Genomic DNA, 22460 nt, shown 5'->3' with positions numbered 1-22460 from the left:
TCATAAATCCTCTTCTAAAGTGTCAAAGAACAAGTGGCAATGGCGGCAGGTGAGGACACACTGTCATGAACTTGCACGTCGGTGGCCCGGAGATATGGGTCATTCTCATCTACGTAGACTGAAGCAGCAGAGGAGTTCGACGCCCCTGGAATGACTGAGCAACTCTTTTTAGGATCCCATTGCTCACCTCCAAAGAGGAAGAGGCCACACACACACACACACACACACACACACACACATGCACACACTGGCATTCGAGGAAAGTCATTACCTTCAGAAAAATCCCCTCTGTATTTACTGTGTGAAGCTGCTTTATTCAACCGACTGCTCTAAATGGAGGAGGAAACGGAACACCGATTCCCGAAACAAGACACTGTTCAACAGAAAACAGGTCTGACGGATACATTTCAAGAAGATGATTAAGAATCTGTCAGAGAAACAATTATTATGCTCATCATTCCTTTTGATTACTGTGAGAGCATTACAATAGTCACACCCATATCTACGTCGAAACTGCAAGTTTCAAGAGAAGGAATTGTTTTCTGAAGTTGGACGAAGTTTGTGTTTCCAGCCAGAAACTAATAAAGATGGGATTGTTGGATAACCTGATGCATCATTATGATTCGTTCTACAAAAATGCTTTTGTTTACATATTAAGCTTCCTGCAAAGTTAAGACTGAGTGATGGGTGAACACTTTTAGGTTAAAACCTTTAAAACGTAGCTACTGTGCGTTGTGTTGCATGCGTATTTATCCATTTATCTACTAAAGTTAGTTGGCTGACCAAGCAGCCCCAGTGCTGTAAAGTACTTTAAACCCATGGGTGTGGTTTTAATTCAATAACAAACGACAGTCACCACGAGCAGCCCAACATGAAAACGACATCATTTCAGCGTTTCTGCTGTTTCTGTGTAAACAGACTTCGTCTTCGACTTTGCCGTGTGAACAGGAAACCTTTCTGAAACAAAAACAACGCAAGAAGCATGAGTTTTCACTTAGAAAGACTGTCGTGTATACGGGGCCTTGATACAATGTTGGGCCTGTCATTGGTGTTACGTCTTGAGGGTCCCCCCCGCCTTTCTTTTCTGTTCCTCCTGTGGGTATTTTGTCCCCATTATTTTCTTAATATAGTTATTTGATATGAAACGGTTGGAGACTATTAGTTGTGGTGGGTGTATTTAGTTGTGGGTTATTTTCTTTATTGATTGTTTCCACTCCATCTATAAATAGGCTGGTGCTTCGCTTTCCAGCTCCACTGTTCCCAGTGAGATTAGAGATTTGCTGTAAACTAATATAACTATAAGAGAAAAAATCTCACCAGGTGAATGGATGACGTTCCATCCTCACAGGCTGCCCTGATATAACCCCTTTAATCTTGTTTTTCCCTCCATCTCCACCGTTCTCACTCACTCGTCACACACAAATGTGTCCCACATCCCAGACTTATCGTCTAACTCTACAACCTGAATTGGAGGTGACTTCAACATGGTCTTAAATCCAGGGCCAAATGCTCGGGGGCGTAATTAAGTGAGTAATTAACATCAATGGACAAAAAGAAGAAAAATTATTTTCATATCATTTATTAATGTTTCACAAGAGTCCAAGAAAACATGACGATAACCTATCTAAAAAATAGGCCCTACTGTATTTTCCTGCTTTCTGCTTGACCCCCGACATCACAACGCCGCTCCTTGTTACCTGCTCATGGTGGGCGAGAATGGACAGGCTATTTATCGGACGTGAATGATACTCACTGAAAGACAGTAGTACACGACAAACAACCATTATCATGTCAAATAAATAAAACAAAGCCTCCGGGAGCCCAGGGGCGAAAGAGAAGGAGAGAAGAGGTGGAGAAACGTAATAAAGAAAGAGGTCATTTCAATTTACCTTAGGTTATTTATCAGTTGCACTCGCAGTTATGCTCGCTTGCTATGGACGGATGACAGTCCCGTCTGTGACTCCGTAACTCCTAAGTTTTATCAAGTTCACGTAAGTTATTGTCACTGCTTTTTCATTAGATAAACATTTTTCACGTGTTAAGAAATAACCAGTGATAAAATTAAAAAGTTTCTTTTGTGAAGTATGTCCTATGGTAGGCTAGATAAGACCTATGTATATTTCTTATTAAATTTATAGTGCACTTAGTAAGCTTACGCTGATCTGAGTCGATTAAAAGTCTTTATTTTCCATCACTTAAGGATTAATAGTATAAAGCGCTTGCCGTGCTCTGCTGCTTTGTAGAGCAAATGTGATGCCATGGTATTTCTTGAACTGGAATAAAGCTTTTTATAAGTGTGTGTTTTATTATCAATCGTGAAGTAAGCTTATTTGGAGCAGATTTTGCATATTTTTTGGGCTATTTTCTGAATATTGACATCATATTGGTCCAGACTTTTGCAATAATACTGTTTGTAGTTACCAATAATAACAACACAGCCATTACATAAACATTCACAAAGGTAAAGAAATCCCTGTAGTTGTTTTTGCTCATTAGACAGTTATGGGCTGTAATGCAACTCAGGAGCAAATTACCTGGGTTTCACGGCAGATTTATTTGTTCACAATATGAATAAATTGTGAAATATTCATTGTTTCCAAAATGCTCATCCTCTCTTGACAGATGCACCTTTATAGCATTTGAATTGAAAAGTTATTGAATGGACAGGGTGAAGTGACATCGTTTCATTTTTTTGTTTGTGAACAAAAACTCTGACTTCTCAGTTCTGTGCTGATAGTTTTGACTTGATTGGATCGATGCAACATTCGCCAGGAGGACGCCAGAGACGCACCCAACGACATTTCCTGTTTCCTGCTGGGCTGCACCATTTCCATGTGAACACTAGAGGGAGCGTAACTCTGTGGGACGCTTCCATAGTGTGTCTATCAATCACACTAACTCCAATTACTGTGGTCATTTTGTGGGGAATTTTTTTTTAAATATCGTTGCGTTTCTTTCTGAACAGAACAGAAAAAAAGGTAGTCAAACGTATTACACGAAACTGAACCTGCAGCTTTAACAATTAAGATCTGGTCTCTGGGCCTTGTCACAATGAACATGCACCTGTTTTTTTGTTTTGTTTACTCCACCCTTCATTTCGTCGACATTGACGTGTTGAAACATTGCACGGAGAAATCTTGTCATACCTCACACTATTGCAACATGCATTGTACATATAAAGGAGCTGAAGGAGGTTGGTAGCATCATAAGAGATAAGGAAGCAGGAGGGACGATCACAGAGGACTTAACAAAACGCACTCTGATTTTGGGTAAGTACATTTTAGTGGATGAAGTTCACATAAAATCAGTTTTAAGTATTTTTATTGAAATTTAATTGTCCATTGTTTTTAATTGATAAATCTTTTTGATATTTTTCTGTTTTTTGTGTTTTGTGCACATTCCTACTGTGGTACCGAAATAAATACACGTTGAATCGATACAATACAACACAGGTTGTGAAATAGTTTAAGTCGAGTAAAATTAAAGCCCTTATGGTTTTCCTACACGCCATTTACAGGTCATATTTGCTAAATGAGATAAAACAAACTCACATCACAAACTTAATATGAATTCCCACTTACCTACAGATTTTCAGTCACTTACATTTAATAATAGCGACATTCATGTTGAGTGAATCCTCCACAGCAATACTATTAAATATATTTAGAGGGTTTCACGCTCAGTGTAAAGAAAGACTTAATATGAAGCTGGCTGTTTTACATTAAAACATGTTTATGTTAACTGATGAACTAAAATAGAATTGGAATGAAGTGTGTATATGTCTATTGGTTAAAAAGTGAATGGTGAGGAATCAACTTTGTAGTGAGAAACTTTGTTTACTGAAGTGGGATAAAGGAACGGTGGAAAAATACATTTTATTTGATACAATACAGGAGTTTGATAGTTTTATATTCTACTTGGCAAAATATAATGTCCCCTATTGACAGAACTATAAATATCCAACTATAATACACATAAATATTTTTTTATGAATGATTGTCATGAATTGTACGTGAAAGAGTTTCATGCACTGACTTGTACTTTCCAACATTTCAGACTCAAGCGGCGGCCATGATGGGGAACAGACAGCTAATAACCATTATTGTGATACTAATTGGTAAGTGAGGGATTTTTATAGACTAAGAGGGGAGAAACAAAACATAGTGTGAACTGGATTTAGCTTTAATCCTTGTCAATGTGGTTTACAGCAACCGTTGGAGAAGTGTCATCTCAATCATCAGCAGTCACTCCGGGCTCAACGGCAGTCCCCACAACTGCAGCATCTGCCACCACAACTACATCTGCTCCCACAACTACAACATCTGCCCCCACAACTACAACATCAGCTCCCACAACTACAACATCAGCTCCCACAACTACAACATCTGCCCCCGCAACTACTACATCTGCCCCCACAACTACAACATCTGCCCCCGCAACTACAACATCTGCCCCCACAACTGCAGCATCTGCCCCCACAACTACATCTGCCCCCACAACTCCGACAACAGCCCCCGTCACTATGACACCTGTAGTGACTGCTGCTCCACCTGCAGACGCAGAAACAACAACAGATTTGACTTTCACATCTCGTGGAGAGACTTTTACAAGTGACTTGTCAAATTCATCATCTGCTGCATTCATGGCTCGGGCAACATCAATAACAAACAATGTAAGTGCTCTGAAAGTTGAGAGTATTGTGAAATATCTTATGAGACTTGATACAAATGATGAAATTGGAGATAAGATGAATATTTAAATGAATGTTAACGGAGAACTCCTATGTATTTTTGCAGCTTGTCCCTTTCTACCAACGAGAATTTGCTTCATTTAGACGGTTATCAGTGTTGTCATTCAGGTTTGTCATTTGAGTAGTCTCCTTTAAAAAACTAAAATAATAATATCAAATGGATATTCAGGCAAATAAAACCAAATTATGATTATTCCTTTTGCAGAAATGGATCCATCATCAACATGTTGCAACTTACCTTTACATCATCGTCGGTTCCTAACAACACTCAGATTGCAAAAGTTTTGGCTATGGCATCTCGAAATGTCACAGCCTTCAACATTGACACCACCTCTATTGTTGTGAACGGGATGGGTAAGCACAATTTAAAAACACGATTTCATTAAAAACATACAATGTTGTTGAAGGGCTTGTTTAAGAAGTGACTTGTTTCCCTTTTTATCCAACAGATACTCCTGTGTCAACTGCAGCTCCCAATACAACCGCAGGTGGAGTGAGCCACAAGATCAGCCTTGGCACCGCCTCCGTCTTGGTGCTGCTGTCATGGCTGCTCTCATGTCAGCAGTAGAACTTCTGCTACAGAATATTTGCTGTCAGTGATATGAAGAAGGACTTTGATGACATTCAAAATGCTAAATCGTGATGAACTACTATTGGAAGAAACTTCAGAAGAAAACTTTAAGATGAATAGACTTGATCAATAAGTACTTTGCTGTTCTGGCATTCAATAAATCCAGATTTTGATTCACCTACATTAAAAGTACCGACAATATTCACTGTCTAATGACAAAGCTATTTATGATCAAAACAAAGTCTTTTATTTTTATATGAGTGAAAGTTCAACAAGAGTTTGTGGGCTGTACCTCAAAACCTCAGTGGAGCTTTACAGCCAGAATTCAGGTGAATGATGAGGCGTCATACAAATGTAATATACTGTGTCCTGTATGAATATCCAGTCTGTTTTATTATTTAAATGTAATTTCAGGGTATTTTTCTATAGTCTTTGCTTTATTTTTGTGTAACTATATTCACGGATGCTCTACATTATATAATAATGTGTAAAACAATAGTCTATACTGTATCACGATAGCAATGATGAAATGTTTTTGCCATGTAAAACAGGCACTGAAAGCTTTATTTACTGAAGATGCTTCTATTAAAGGTGTTGGAAACATGTACGGACTATGAGGTGGTTTTTGTTCATCTTTCTTTAACTTGCTTTTCTAAAGTTCTCGTCTCACCAAGTCCTGTGGATGAGTGGTGTTACATGGTCCGGTGAAGAATGGGAGGGGCTAAAGGGAGAGGAGAGGGCCGGATAGAGAGGAGTAGCGAGTCACGAGGAGCAAAAGAGTCATGATAAACCAGACAGGACCTCAGCACATGCTTATAGAGCCCTAAAACAAATGATGGTGATTGTGCTATACATTAATATATCTTCGCATGCCATTAGCAATTAAAAAGTCTCTAATATAAGTTTGAAAAACATCAATGGTAATAACTTCCTGTAATCTGAGTGTTTTCTGAACAGTGTTCTAAGGCAGAACTCAGTCTGTGTTGCCACACACCTCTGCCTTACTCCACTATTCATTGTGACGGTATTTGAGCATTTCCTATTGACTCGGACGCAGCCTTCTGCACCTGCATACATGTGCTAGTAGAGGGATGTTATTTTGGGTGGTGTGCCAACAGCCTTGAGGATTTTCCACAGGGACGTATCGAGTGCTGACCTCAGGTAAATGAAAAAGATGGCATCCTTTTCGACATTACCAAACTTTCTCAACAGTGAGACGAACGGTGGACATTTGATACAGTATATATATAAAACCATGTGGATACTTTGCTGGCGATGGAAAGGAGAGTAATTCCTCTATGGCTCTTGTAAGTCAGCTGATCTCCTTTCCTTTTTTTTTTTTTTTTTTTAAAGGAGAATGATTCTCCTTCACCAGTCATCAGGCAGTGTCTCACAGATCCAGATTGAGTTGAAGATATTAGTAAACCATAGGAGGATATTGTCTCCACCTGCTTTGAGCTTTCCAGCTGTAATGTTTGCAGATGCCGGGAGCTTTGTTTTTCTTTGGCTTCTTCAAGGCGCACCGACTGGTGGGCATTGCAATGGATCCATTGGTTGTTGATGGCGATGTTATTTTGCATCCTTTGTGAGTTCTTGGTCTTTGGGAACTGGTGGGTTGTTCAGGAGGATCTGGAAGTATTTTTTCCATCTGTTTATGCAGTCTTTTATGAGTGTAGAGTGGTAGTCAGATGCTGGGCTTTTATTTCTTTGAAAGCAGCTTGCCAGTGCTCAACAGCCACCAATATAGTGTCTCCAAAACAATAAATAACAGTATCGTCTGCATAAACAATTCGCATTTTGGACGATTCAACCCAAAAATTATACAAATAGCAGGGACCTAATACTGACATACAGGCCAGGCTATTAGCTGTTTAAAATCCATTGTGTTGTAAAATGCTTTAAATTCATCTGAAGCTGGTGTCAGCCAGTTACATTTCAGATCACCACAGGAGGCATTTTCATTGTCAGGTAGTTTGGAGAGGAGGTTAGATGAGGAGGACAAGGTTTCCTTTGCTGCAGAGGGACGTCTGCAGCAACTACCAATAGTAATATAGGACTCCTTGTATACCCAAACAAGCTCTATTTTGGGTAAAAGACTTCCGATTTTCAGCTGAATATAACCCAAAACCAGATCTTGCCCTGAAATCAGTATCAGTTTGAATATAACCTGAATCGCCAGATATCACTAATCGCAACACAATCATGTACCATAATTTGAAAAGTTTGGTTGAGTGACACTGTAAATTGAAATCAGTGCGGTGAATTGAAAACACAGTATCATCTGTTGTCGCAGTGAAACTCGACTTGAGCACACAGCAACACATCTTTTTCTGTTAATGCTCAACGACAAGCCTTCGTTTCACTCACCAGGCAAGTATTGGGTGTGGATGAGTTTACCTTGGCAAGCCTGAAGTGGCTCAGACAACTGAAGCAGCAGAGGAGTTCAACGCCCCTGGAATGACTGAGCAACTCTTTTTAGGATCCCATTGCTCACCTCCAAAGAGGAAGAGGCCACACACACACACACACACACACACTAACTGGCATTCGAGGAAAAGTCATTACCTTCAGAAAAATCCCCTCTGTATTTACTGTGTGAAGCTGCTTTATTCAACCGATTGCTCTAAATGGAGGAGGAAACGGAACACCGATTCCCGAAACAAGACACTGTTCAACAGAAAACAGGTCTGACGGATACACTTCAAGAAGATGATTAAGAATCTGTCAGAGAAACAATTATTATGCTCATCATTCCTTTTGATTACTGTGAAAGCATTACAATAGTCACACCCATATCTACGTCATAACTGCAAGTTGTAAGAGAAGGAATTGTTTTCGGAAGTTGGGCGAAGTTTGTGTTTCCAGCCAGAAACTAATAAAGATGGGATTGTTGGATAACCTGATGCATCATTATGATTCGTTCTACAAAAATGCTTTTGTTTACAGATTAAGCTTCCTGCAGGGTTAAGACTGAGTGATGGGTGAAGTGCAAAAAAGCTGTGAACTTACAACAGAGTATGAGCACTCCCACCTCGTTCACTTGCTCATGTTAAGACCCTACTCTCTTCAGCAGTACTACATAACTTAGAGAGATTGTCCTTCGAGTCGGTGCTTCTTTGCAAATGTGCCTTCGTCACGCTTTAAAGCAACAATACAAACACTTTTAGGTTAAAACCTTTAAAACGTAGCTACTGTGCCTTGTGTTGCATGCATATTTATCCATTTATCTACTAAAGTTAGTTGGCTGACCAAGCAGCCCCAGTGCTGTGAAGTACTTTAAACCCATGGGTGTGGTTTTAATTCAATAACAAACGACAGTCACCACGAGCAGCCCAACATGAAAACGACATCATTTCAGCGTTTCTGCTGTTTCGGTTCCTCCTGTGGGTATTTTGTCCCCATTATTTTCTTGATATAGTTAATTGATATGAAACGGTTGGAGACTATGAGTTGTGGTGGGTGTATTTAGTTGTGGGTTATTTTCTTTCGCGATCGTTTCCGCTCCATCTATAAATAGGCTGGTGCTTCGCTCTCACGAGGCTCGCTCGTTCATTTCCTCCCCGCCTCCTTGGGACGCCTCGTCTCCATGCACGCTCCCGCAGTCAGCTGTTCCAGGGCGCTTGTTAGGACTTCCCGGTCGTCTCGCCCATCTTTAAGTTCATACTTTTACTGTTTCCCTTTTGGATTTTGGATTTTTTTTTTTTTTTTTTTTTTTTTTTTTTTTAACTGGTGGACAAGGATTTCGTGGGTACGCCGCCTGTCTGCTCTCTCTTCAAAGTTAAAAATAAACTGAATGTAAAAAAGCCTCCTCTTGTCTCCTCTTGTATTACCCTTGTCTCTTGTCGTTAATTATGTTCCCTCTCTCTGTGGGGCGTAACAATCGTGAATAACCACATGAAAGTATATACAAATGATTCACAACAAGTAAACAGGTGACTTAGTCCAATTAGAATATGTGAAAGAGAAGTGATTAAGGGTTATTGATATGTTTCCAGCTCCACTGTTCCCAGTGACATTAGAGATTTGCTGTAAACTAATATAATTTCATTCTAATGGAGAGAAACAATCCCACCAGGTGAATGGATGACGTTCCATCCTCACAGGCTGCCCTGATATAACCCCTTTAATCCTGTTTCTCCCTCCATCTCCACCGTTATAACTCACTCTTCTCACTCACAAATGTGTCCCACATCCCAGACTTATCGTCTAACTCTACAACCCGAATTGGAGGTGACTTCAACATGTTCTGAAATCCATCTGAAGATTGCTCCAGAATCTAAGTGTGAAACAGCCACAATCAGGCAAATCTACTGGCAGAATCAACACCCCAATAGAATTAGAAAACAATTGTCACAAACAGTATGAAGTAGGATTCTTTATTAATTCCAGAAAGGCTTTTGACACAGTAAACACATGATATATTAAAAATTAAGCTAGAACAGTATGGGATCATGGGCATGGTATTGCACTGGGTGAAAAGTTATTGAATGGACAGGGTGAAGTGACATCATTTAATTTTTTTGTTTGTGAACAAAAACTCTGACTTCTCAGTTCTGTGCTGATAGTTTTGACTTGATTGGATCGATGCAACATTTGCCAGGAGGACGCCAGAGACGCACCCAACGACATTTCCTGTTTCCTGCTGGGCTGCACCATTTCCATGTGAACACTAGAGGGAGCGTAACTCTATCAATCACACTAACTCCAATTACTGTGGTCATTTTGTGGGGAAATTTTTTTTTTTAAATATGGTTGCGTTTCTTTCTGAACAGAACCAAACAAGGTAGTAAAACGTATTACACAAAACGGAACCTTTTTTTGTGTTGTTTACTTCACCCTTCATTTCGTCGACATTGACGTGCTGAAACATTGCACGGAGAAATCTTGTCATACCTCACACTATTGCAACATGCATTGTACATATAAAGGAGCTGAAGGAGGTTGGGAGCATCATAAGAGATAAGGAAGCAGGAGGGACGATCACAGAGGACTTAACAAAACGCACTCTGATTTTGGGTAAGTACATTTTTGTGGATGAAGTTCACATAAAATCAGTTTTAAGTATTTTTATTGAAATTGAATTGTCCAATTTTTATTTATTTGACAACTGCATGTGATTTTAATTTTTGGCTATGTGGGGGTAAACAATAATTATAAAACAACTGTTAAAATTGTGTCTGTCTTCAGGCTGTGTTGAAAGGGTTTGATATTGAACATATTAGATGAAATCTGCTTTGATTCCAGTTACATCTTCTATCCTGCTTTGACTGACTAACCTATGACACTGAATTAGTGATTTAATTGCTCACGTGTTTATACAATTTGTTGTGCTTTTTGCTGGTGTGCAGCAGTCATCAGAAAAATCACTATTTGTTTGAAGGTTCACAAAACTGTGAAAAAAATACAGTTTTGATGATCTAGTATTTCTCTTAAAACAGTAGCTGAATTTTCATGTTCAAAAAACATTGACAGTTGGTTTCCTGTTTTTGTTGAGACACAAAAGACACTAAAACATAAAAACATAATCATAAAGAAGATTATGATAAAACGAAGACACCTGATTTATTTAAAATATTTTTTTGTTTCTTTGTTTTGTGCACATTCTTACTGTGGTATTTTTTAGTATGATTTTGGGTAAGTACATTTTAGTGGATGAAGTTCACATAAAATCAGTTTTAAGTATTTTTATTGAAATTTAATTGTCCATTGTTTTTAATTGATAATTTGTTTTGATATTTTTTCAGTTTTTTTGTTTTGTGCACATTCCTACTGTGGTACCGAAATAAATACACGTTGAATCGATACAATACAACACAGGTTGTGAAATAGTTTAAGTCGAGTAAAATTAAAGCCCTTATGGTTTTCCTACACGCCATTTACAGGTCATATTTGCTAAATGAGATAAAACAAACTCACATCACAAACTTAATATGAATTCCCACTTACCTACAGATTTAATAATTACATTTAATAATAGCGACATTCATGTTGAGTGAATCCTCCACAGCAATACTATTAAATATATTTAGAGGGTTTCACGCTCAGTGTAAAGAAAGACTTAATGTGAAGCTGGCTGTTTTACATTAAAACATGTTTATGTTAACTGATGAACTAAAATAGAATTGGAATGAAGTGTGTATATGTCTATTGGTTAAAAAGTGAATGGTGAGGAATCAACTTTGTAATGAGAAACTTTGTTTACTGAAGTGGGATAAAGGAACGGTGGAAAAATACATTTTATTTGATTCAATACAGGAGTTTGATAGTTTTATATTCTACTTGGCATAATATAATGTCCCCTATTGACAGAACTATAAATATCCAACTATAATACACATAATTAATTTTTTTATGAATGATTGTCATGAATTGTACGTGAAAGAGTTTCATGCACTGACTTGTACTTTCCAACATTTCAGACTCAAGCGGCGGCCATGATGGGGAACAGACAGCTAATAACCATTATTGTGATACTAATTGGTAAGTGAGGGATTTTTATAGACTAAGAGGGGAGAAACAAAACATAGTGTGAACTGGATTTAGCTTTAATCCTTGTCAATGTGGTTTACAGCAACCGTTGGAGAAGTGTCATCTCAATCATCAACAGTCACTCCGGGCTCAACGGCAACTTCAGGACCAACTGCAACTTCTGGATCAACAGCAACTGTTGGATCAACAGAAACTTCAGGATCAACAGCAACTTCTGGATCAACGGCAACTGCTGGATCCACTGCAACCTCTGGATCAACAGAAACTGCTGGATCAACAGCAACTTCTGGATCAACGGCAACTGCTGGATCCACTGCAACCTCTGGATCAACAGAAACTGCTGGATCAACAGCAACTTCTGGATCAACAGAAACTGCAGGATCAACAGCAACTGCTGGATCAACAGAAACTTCAGGATCAACAGCAACTCCTGGATCAACAGCAACATCAGAATCAACAGCAACTCCAGGTTCAACAGCAACATCAGAATCAACAGCAACTCCAGGATCAACAGCAACTTCTGGATCAACGGCAACTTCTGGATCCACTGCAACCTCTGGATTAACAGAAACTGCTGGATCAACAGCAACTCCAGGATCAACAGCAACTTCAGGATCAACAGCAACTCCTGGATCCACAGCAACTTCAGGATCAACAGAAACTGCTGGATCAACAGCAACTTCTGGATCCACTGCAACTTCTGGATCAACAGAAACTGCTGGATCAACAGCAACTTCTGGATCAACAGAAACTGCTGGATCAACAGCAACTTCAGGATCAACGGCAACTGCTGGATCAACTGCAACTTCTGGATCAACAGCAACTTCTAGATCAACGGCAACTGCTGGATCAACAGCAACTGCTGGATCAACGGCAACTTCTGGATCAACGGCAACTCTTGGATCAACGACAACTCCTGGATCAACAGTAACTGCTGGATCAACAGCAACTTCTGGATCGACGGCAACATCAGAATCAACAGCAACTCCAGGATCAACAGCAACTGCTGGATCAACAACAACCCCTGGATCAACAGCAACTTCAGGATCAACAGCAACCCCTGGATCAACAGCAACTTCAGGATCAACAGCAACATCAGAATCAACAGCAACTCCAGGATCAACAGCAACTGCTGCATCAACGATAACCTCTGGATCAACAGCAACTTCAGGATCAACAGCAACTTCAGAATCAACAGCAACTCCAGCATCAACAGCAACTCCTGGATCAACAGCAACTTCAGGATCAACAGCAACTCCTGGATCAACAGCAACATCAGAATCAACAGCAACTCCAGGTTCAACAGCAACTTCTGGATCAACAGCAACTCCAGCATCAACAGCAACTCCTGGATCAACAGAAACATCAGAATCAACAGCAGGTTCAACAGCAACTCCAGGATCAACAGCAACTCCAGGATCAACAGCAACTTCAGGATCAACAGCAACTCCTGGATCAACAGCAACATCAGAATCAACAGCAACTCCAGGTTCAACAGCAACTCCAGGATCAACAACAACTCCTGGATCAACAGCAACTTCAGGATCAACAGCAACTCCTGGATCAACAGCAACATCAGAATCAACAGCAACTCCAGGTTCAACAGCAACTTCTGGATCAACAGCAACTCCAGCATCAACAACAACTCCTGGATCAACAGCAACTTCGGGATCAACAGCAACTCCTGGATCAACAGAAACATCGGAATCAACAGCAACTCCAGGTTCAACAGCAACTCCAGGATCAACAGCAACTTCAGGATCAACAGCAACTCCTGGATCAACAGCAACTTCAGGATCAACGACAACTCCTGGATCAACAGCAACTTCAGGATCAACAGCAACATCAGAATCAACAGCAACTCCAGGTTCAACAGCAACATCAGAATCAACAGCAACTCCAGGATCAACGACAACTCCTGGATCAACAGCAACTTCAGGATCAACAGCAACTCCTGGATCAACAGAAACTCCAGGTTCAACAGCCACTCCAGGATCAACGACAACTCCTGGATCAACAGCAACTCCAGGATCAACGACAATTCCTGGATCAACGGCAACTCCTGAATCAACAGCAACTTCAGGATCAACAGCAACCCCAGCTTCTACTGCAACTCCAGGTTCCACAGCAACTCCTGGATCAACAATAACTCCTGGATCAATAGCAACTTCAGGATCAACAGCAACTTCTGGATCAACAGCAACTCCAGGATCAACAGCAACTTCTGGATCAACAGAAACTCCAGGTTCAACAGAAACTCCAGGTTCAACAGCCACTCCAGGATCAACAACAACTCCTGGATCAACAGCAACTTCAGGATCAACAGCAACTCCTGGATCAACAGCAACATCAGAATCAACAGCAACTCCAGGTTCAACAGCCACTCCAGGATCAACGACAACTCCTGGATCAACAGCAACTTCAGGATCAACAGCAACTCCTGGATCAACAGAAACTCCAGGTTCAACAGCTACTCCAGGATCAACGACAACTCCTGGATCAACAGCAACTCCAGAATCAACGACAATTCCTGGATCAACAGCAACTCCTGAATCAACAGCAACTTCAGGATCAACAGCAACCCCAGCTTCTACTGCAACTCCAGGTTCCACAGCAACTCCTGGATCAACAATAACTCCTGGATCAATAGCAACTTCAGGATCAACAGCAACTTCTGGATCAACAGCAACTCCAGGATCAACAGCAACTTCTGGATCAACAGAAACTCCAGGTTCAACAGAAACACCAGGTTCAACAGCCACTCCAGGATCAACAGCAACTCCTGGATCAATAGCAACTACAGGATCAACGACAACTCCTGGATCAACAGCAACTTCAGGATCAACAGCAACTCCTGGATCAACAGAAACTCCAGGTTCAACAGCTACTCCAGGATCAACGACAACTCCTGGATCAACAGCAACTCCAGGATCAACGACAATTCCTGGATCAACGGCAACTCCTGAATCAACAGCAACTTCAGGATCAACAGCAACCCCAGCTTCTACTGCAACTCCAGGTTCCACAGCAACTCCTGGATCAACAATAACTCCTGGATCAATAGCAACTTCAGGATCAACAGCAACTTCTGGATCAACAGCAACTCCAGGATCAACAGCAACTTCTGGATCAACAGAAACTCCAGGTTCAACAGAAACTCCAGGTTCAACAGCCACTCCAGGATCAACAATAACTCCTGGATCAATAGCAACTACAGGATCAACGACAACTCCTGGATCAACAGCAACTTCAGGATCAACAGCAACTCCTGGATCAACAGAAACTCCAGGTTCAACAGCTACTCCAGGATCAACGACAACTCCTGGATCAACAGCAACTCCAGGATCAACGACAATTCCTGGATCAACGGCAACTCCTGAATCAACAGCAACTTCAGGATCAACAGCAACCCCAGCTTCTACTGCAACTCCAGGTTCCACAGCAACCCCTGGATCAACAATAACTCCTGGATCAATAGCAACTTCAGGATCAACAGCAACTTCTGGATCAACAGAAACTCCAGGTTCAACAGAAACTCCAGGTTCAACAGCCACTCCAGGATCAACGACAACTCCTGGATCAACAGCAACTCCAGGATCAACGACAATTCCTGGATCAACAGCAACTCCTGGATCAACAGCAACTCCAGGATCCACTACAACCCCAGGCTCAACGTCAACTCGAGGATCAACAGCAACCTCAGTCTCAGCAGCAGCCCCAGGGCCAGCCACTGAAGCTCCTCCACCAACTGTAACTCTTCAATTTGACATAGATCAACCGTTCACAGAAGACCTGAATGATCGCAACAGTCAAGCATTTAGAGCCCTTGAAGCGCCGTTGTTGAATCTGGTGAGTTCTGTCTCAGAATTGCTTGATAAATGTTGATGATTAGAGTTTGTTGTTTTTTTCCATTCATGAACCTGAATGGTACTTTGCTCATTTCTGTACTTGTTTACTTCCCACAGTGTGACCGTACCTACAGACCATTGTTTCGATTTTTCATGGGTTGCTTCGTCAGAGCGTTCAGGTACGGTCATACAATCACCTGTTTGATTGTCATTGTTCATATCGCCTCTATTGGAAAGTTCCATTCATGTCACCTGGTCAATGTTTCTATGTTTCTTTGGTGCAGACGAGCTTCAGCCAGAACGCGAATGGAAAACACTGAGGCAGATTTGGAGGTCCAGTTCAATTCGTCTGCGCCGTCTTCAGAAATCCCACCGGCTGAAAATGTTTCAATGTCTTTCGTTCAAGCTGCGTCCAATCCCAACAACACTGGCAACCTTACTATTGATACGGACTCTGTCAGAGTCACTGGTAAGTAAACAGGAGTCCTACATCTCTAGGTAGATGACTGACTGAATCGGCCTCTATTTAACATATATTGCAGATTTTTGATTTAGCTCTAAAATGAATGGGAAGAGAAGAACTTTTTACTGATGCATGGCAGCAATTAATGGCCGTTCATTAAAGAGGCCACTGCTCTTTCCTTCAAACCACCTTTTTTCACTCATCCACTCCCTCGGCTGACACTGATTGAATTGTTGCCAAAAACTAGCAACATACAATTACATTGGCTCAAGTGACAGCCATCCATAAAAGTTGCATAGAGTTTTGGTGGGGGGGTTCTATTTGTTTTTAATTTTTGACTTTTGTTCGACAGCAACAAATATAGGAAATGCAACGACTGCTGCTCCCAATGTAACGACTGCTGCTCCAACTGCAGAGGCAGTAACAACAACAGATTTGACTTTCACATCTCGTGGAGAGACTTTTACAAGTGACTTGTCAAATTCATCATCTGCTGCATTCATGGCTCGGGCAACATCGATAACAACCAATGTAAGTGCTCTGAAAGTTGAGAGTATTGTGAAATATCTTATGAGACTTGATACAAATGATGAAATTGGAGATAAGATGAATATATAAATGAATGTTTACGGAGAACTCCTGTGTATTTTTGCAGCTTGTCCCTTTCTACCAACGAGAATTTGCTTCATTTAGACGGTTATCAGTGTTGTCATTCAGGTTTGTCATTTGAGCAGTCTCCTTTAAAAAACTAAAATAATAATATCAAATGGATATTCAGGCAAATAAAACCAAATTATGAATATTCCTTTTGCAGAAATGGATCCATCATCAACATGTTGCAACTTACCTTTGCATCATCGTCGGTTCCTAACAACGTTCAGATTGCAAACGTTTTGGCTATTGCAGCTCGAAATGTCACAGCCTTCAACATTGACACCACCTCTATTGTTGTGAACGGGATGGGTAAGCACGATTTAAAAACACGATTTCATTAAAAATGTACAATGTTGTTGAAGGGCTTGTTTAAGAAGTGACTTGTTTCCCTTTTTATCCAACAGATACTCCTGTGTCAACTGCAACTCCAAATACAACCGCAGGTGGAGTGAGCCACAAGATCAGCCTTGGCACCGCCTCCGTCTTGGTGCTGCTGTCATGGCTGCTCTCATGTCAGCAGTAGAACCTCTGCTAGAGAATGTTTTCTGTCAGTGGTATGAAGAAGGACTTTGTTTACAGCCAGGATTCAGGTGAAATCATTATATAGCCTCAGTGAATGCTGAGGCATCCAACAAATGTAAAAGTCCTGTATGAATATCCAGTCGGCTTGAATATTTAAATGTATTTTAGAGTATTTGTTTTCTGTCACCTTTCCTTTCTCTTTGTGTAACTATATTCAGGGATGCTATACATTATAATAATGATGGAAAAGATGGTCTATACTGTATCACAATAGCAATGATGGAATGTTTTGAATGTGTAAAACAGGCACTGAAAGCTGTATCTTAATTTACTGAAGATGCTTCTATTAAAGCTATTGGAAACACATCTTTTTTTTTCTTCTTTTTTTTTTTACTTGCTTTTCTGAAGATCTTTTCTCACAGATTCAAAAAATAGATGTAGTAAAAATTACTTTCCAATGTATTTTGTAAATAACAACGATTCAGTTATTGAAAATACTGAAGAACTTGCTTTTAACGATTTTTTTGTTGTTGTTGTAAATATCGGCCCAAATTTAGCAAAGGAAATAAGGGATGTCGGCCATAATCATTCAGCAGTAACCATTCAATGTTCCTCGGTGGAGTCTGTGAGAGTGACGTATCAGAACTGGCCCGAAAGTTTAAGGGCAAAAAGTTCACAGACGATAATACCATCGATATGAAGTAATGGACTGCATCCTTAAACCATTCACTTACGTGTGCAACAAATCATTTCAAACGGGTATTTTTCCAGACAGGATGAAAACGGCCAAAGGTGGCCCCAATCTATAAAAATGGTGACAAACATATATTAACAAATTACAGACGTGTGTCCTCGCTACCTCAGTTCTCAAAAGTTTGTAAATCTGCTGGATGGTTTCATGGAGAAATATGAGTTACTGAGTGACCATCAGTATGGTTTCAGGAGTAAAAGATCAACTCCCCCAGCCGTGATGGAACTTGTAGGTGTTTTTATTGATCTACGTAAAAGCATCCGACACAATCAGCCTCCTTACTTCTGCAGAAACGGGATCATTATGGCATAAGAGGTGTTACACTGAACTGGATAAGAAGATATTTAGACAACAGGTATCAGTGTGTAAAAATTAATAATACAGTGTCACATTATAAAATAGTGACGTTGTGGCGTTCCACAAGGTTCCGTATTGGGACCTAAGTTATTCATACTTTATTTAAATGATGTCTGTGCAGTATTTGATAAACTGAAATGTATAATATTTGCAGATGATAGAACTTTATATTGCACAGGACCAGAGATTAAAGAACTGCTGACAACCATAGAAAAGGAGATAATCAGGTTAAAAGAGTGGTTTGATATTAATAAGTTATCATTAAATGAAACAAGTGACTTTCTCAACAAGAAATGTTTGCGCGTATTGTATTTCTCGCTTATTATGCCGTGTCTGACATATTGTGTTGAGGTTTGGGGAAATACATATAGAACACATATAGACCCTCATTAAGCTCCAGAAAAAAATTATTAGAATAACAAATAAAGCTTAAACACTAATAAACTATTCATAGACTCTTGCACCTTAAAATCCATAGATGCTGTATACTCACAAACATTAGAAATACTATTTTGAGTGAAGAATACAAGTCTTCCCACAGCTATTCACTTTTTTTTTTTTTTAAATTAAGAGAAAACAATTATAATTTCAGAGGATTGTGTGTATTTGAAAGAGGTAGAGCGAGAAGCAATGTTAAATATAGATGTGTTTCCTTTCTGGGAGTCGTTTTATGGAATGGACTTAAAATTGTGTAAATCTTTATTGTGCTTCAAAAAAACATTAAAAAGCTAAATAATTAATGGTTACAATGAAAAGTTATTATAGTTATAGTTATTGTATTACTTTTAGGTTCTGTATGTATTTTTTCTCTCTTCCGTATTACTTCTGTTATGTTTAGTTTTATCAGGTTTTTTTTTTTCATCTTGTAAAGTATTTACAGCGAAAGTACAAAAAAAATAAAAAATCATCCAATTGTCTCCCGTGTCCTTAAATACGTTCTCTCTCTCTGTGGGTCATAGCGTTGATCTTCTTTAAACCTCATCCGTCACATTCTAATTTTCATTTCACCAGCGATTTAGTTTTCATTTAGTCACTAATTATTTCACATGTAATATGTTGTGAAATAATCCCATGTTTGAAATATACAGGTTTGTTTTTTTTAGGTTTTTTTTAAGATGTAAAAGCTTGGTTTTCTTTTTTTTAAACCAAAACAAAAAAAACTTAATTAAAAAACTATTAGGTTTTTACTTTGCTAAACATTTGGTTCGACCACTGCAACGGTTAATTGTAATAAACAATGAATGTACCAGGGTCTCAGAGCGAACTGGTTAAATGAGTCGGTCCTATGTAAACAAATAGAGACGCTACTTCTAATTCTAAACATAAACTGGAATAAGTGAGTCAGGTTAAGAAACGACAAAAGCATCCAGAGGAACTCTATCTAAACTTGTGATTAAAACACTTGTGGCGCGTGGGTTTCTATGAGGAACATACCAACCGTCAACGAGCCGTAAACAATGTCTTTGACTGTTTAGTGTTGCTGCATCACCCTTTAATTTTCTTATTCAAACAATCATTCTTCGTCATCCTCATTCATTATCTAAAATTTCACAGAACTACAGGGAGTCTTGGTTGGCGACAGTAAGTGGAGGATTAGGGCGACACAATGCATCACACGGTTCTGCTCTTCAAGTCCGTGTGCAGGATGAGGCTCCGCCCTGCAAATAAGTTTTTTTAAATCCTCCTGCAAAGGACAGTGGAGTGCTAAGAGATCATCTAACTATACAGTTTGAAGGGATGACTTCACTAAAACTATACTTACAAGTTGATCCCAGTAAGTATGTCTGCAGAGCGGTCGCGTAGTCTCGTCCACACAGGGATTATCTATCATGATAGGTCGGTTGCTAAGACTTGCATTTGAACAAATTGCATAATTCACATACTTGTGTCAGCACTGGGAAAATTAATAATGGAATCATATGCTGCAGTCTTTAGATCTGTTGGTGTTCACTCTTGTTTTGAGCTTCACGTGCTGGAAAGTGTGTGGCCGGCAGCTGATTAGCACCTAATTGACAAACGCTTGTGCGCATAAGTCCTGCAGTTGAGTTTGTGCTCCGAGCGCCGACATGCCACGATTGTCCCTTCAGCACAAGGGACAACTGCCTTTCACTGAGGGTCAGCCGTGATAGGCAGGCTTAAATGTGCCGCCTTTAAAGTGCATTATTTCATGGTGGTTCCTACGGCTGCAGGTGCCATCGCTGCAGGTAGTCATGCCGCTATCTCGGGGTCCGCCGACACACCCTTCTTAACCGTCCTGGCAATGTCCTCCCGTTCTAGATTGCGGAAAGAGACAGTGAGGCTGGCAATTCTCACCTGGAACCAAACAGGCCACATGTCATCGCTTCAAACCAGGAACGCGATGATGCTCATACTATGCGGGTTACTATGTACAAAGATTCCTGATTCGACCCTCGTGAAGTCATGCGTCAACAACGTCACACTCATTAAGAGAGAGCCGGCGCGAGCGTGTGCACGGCACACATCAAGCTTGCACACACACACATTAACTTGCGTTCCAGTAAAAGTCGCTACCATCAGAAAAAGCACTTTTGTATTTACTGAGTGAACCCGCTTTAGAATTGGAGGCTTCATTCAACTGATTGCTCTAAATGGAGGAAGGGATGGAACACGGATTCCCGGAGCGAACAGTCGTCATGTGTTCCACTGAAAAACCGGTGCGACAGACACATTCCAAGTCGCTCTTAAAGAATCTATCAAAGAAACATTTTTTGGCTGGTGCTCATCCGTCATTTTGATCATCGTGAAAGCATTGCAATAGTATCACACTCATACCTGCATCCTGCTCGCAAGTTTCAAGTCCAAGAATTTTACCGACTCGTGTTTTCATTGGTCGGTTCATCCGCGTGAACCGCGCGTCTGAGTTATTTGAGTCATTTGCACATGGGCACAATTTCCACCATCAATCATTGTGCGCAATCCACAGACGCTTGGGTTTTCCACCCCGCTGCTCAAGCATACACTGAAAATGGTTGAGCTGGAACTGGGGGATAGCCGATCAAAGAAAATAAAGAAGAAGAAGATGGTTGAGCTGGAACTGGGGGATAGCCGATCAAAGAAAATAAAGAAGAAGAAGAAGAAGAAGAAGAAACAAAACTGTGGTGTTAAAATTAAGTAAACATATTCACTGACTCGTGAATCACTGATGCGATCAATTACGATTATCCGTGTTACTATCTATGCATATTTATCCATTTGTCTACTGAAGCTACCAAGCAAACCAAGTAAGCTGGCGCACCCTTTACGTATTCGTTCGCCTATTTCATCCCTTGTATGTGCACACTGGAGGATCGGGTTTGTGCCACTGACGTACTGTATGTACTTTTTAGTTGAGCCCAACTTGCTGGAAGACAATTAAGTCAAACTCCTGTCTGACTTATGTTATCTCAGTCACACACATTTTAGCCTGAGGCCTGTACTGTGCAACGTGATTAACATGCCTTGAATATCTCTCCGATACTTGGATTGACATAGTCAAACATTTTCTGATCCTGATCGGTGTCATCAACTCAGTAATTCAACGCATCGAGCTTGATCAGTGCGCACGCACATACAAGTTTGAAGGTCTGACCGATCCCCCAAAAATGCTGGCGGAGCGTGGCCGATTCTAGAGGCGCTCACATGTTCACGGTATGTCATAGTTATCCAATATACCATTTACTGTGTTCGTAAGTAGCATTGGGCGAACACGCCTTTTACACCCAGTCGATGGTGAGACTCAAACGTTCACACTGCTGAACATAAACTCCGTCCTGTACAGAAGTAAGCAGGACAAGAAAACTGTCTTACTTCAACTGTAGTTCGTGACAATACATACAAATTTATTTCCACAGCTTATGATGCCATAAAGGAAGCGCTCTCTATCATATAGATAATAAAATTGCTGTGCTTTTTTTAGAGGAGGAGGGGAACATTTCCCAAGCCTGAGCCTGTGGCCTCCGCCGCAAGACAAGTGACCAGACAAGGATGAAGCGATGTAATGAAGTGTTATTTAATGAGGTAATCTGTGCGACGTTGGCATTCGTTCAAAGCCAGCC

At 40.3% G+C, this 22460-nt stretch overlaps 1 protein-coding gene and 1 long non-coding RNA gene across 2 annotated transcripts; both read left to right on the top strand.

Annotated features, from left to right (window-relative positions):
• Nucleotides 1-2964: 2964 nt before the first annotated feature.
• Nucleotides 2965-5926, top strand: LOC308123524. The gene is made up of 6 exons (XR_013936220.1): nt 2965-3269; nt 4057-4117; nt 4209-4672; nt 4797-4858; nt 4956-5104; nt 5200-5926. It is a non-coding gene; the product is annotated as an uncharacterized lncRNA (long non-coding RNA).
• Nucleotides 5927-10453: 4527 nt separating this feature from the next.
• On the top strand, nt 10454-17664 carry LOC308123961 (uncharacterized protein; the record flags this gene model as incomplete). The annotated part of the gene is made up of 11 exons (XM_080486712.1): nt 10454-10461; nt 11893-12233; nt 12523-12593; nt 12641-14909; nt 15325-15659; nt 15776-15837; nt 15943-16127; nt 16474-16652; nt 16777-16838; nt 16936-17084; nt 17180-17664. The coding sequence occupies 4 exons, from the start codon at nt 10454-10456 to the stop codon at nt 13874-13876; spliced, it is 1656 nt and encodes a 551-aa protein (XP_080342838.1). The 3' UTR covers nt 13877-14909; nt 15325-15659; nt 15776-15837; nt 15943-16127; nt 16474-16652; nt 16777-16838; nt 16936-17084; nt 17180-17664.
• Between the last annotated feature and the right edge of the window lie 4796 nt (nt 17665-22460).

This window comes from Lipophrys pholis, assembly GCF_963383615.2.
Source record: "Lipophrys pholis genome assembly, chromosome: 18".
NCBI lineage: Eukaryota > Metazoa > Chordata > Actinopteri > Blenniiformes > Blenniidae > Lipophrys > Lipophrys pholis.
The sequence above is the reverse complement of the archived record's forward strand: the minus strand, read 5'-3'. Positions and strand labels throughout refer to the sequence as shown.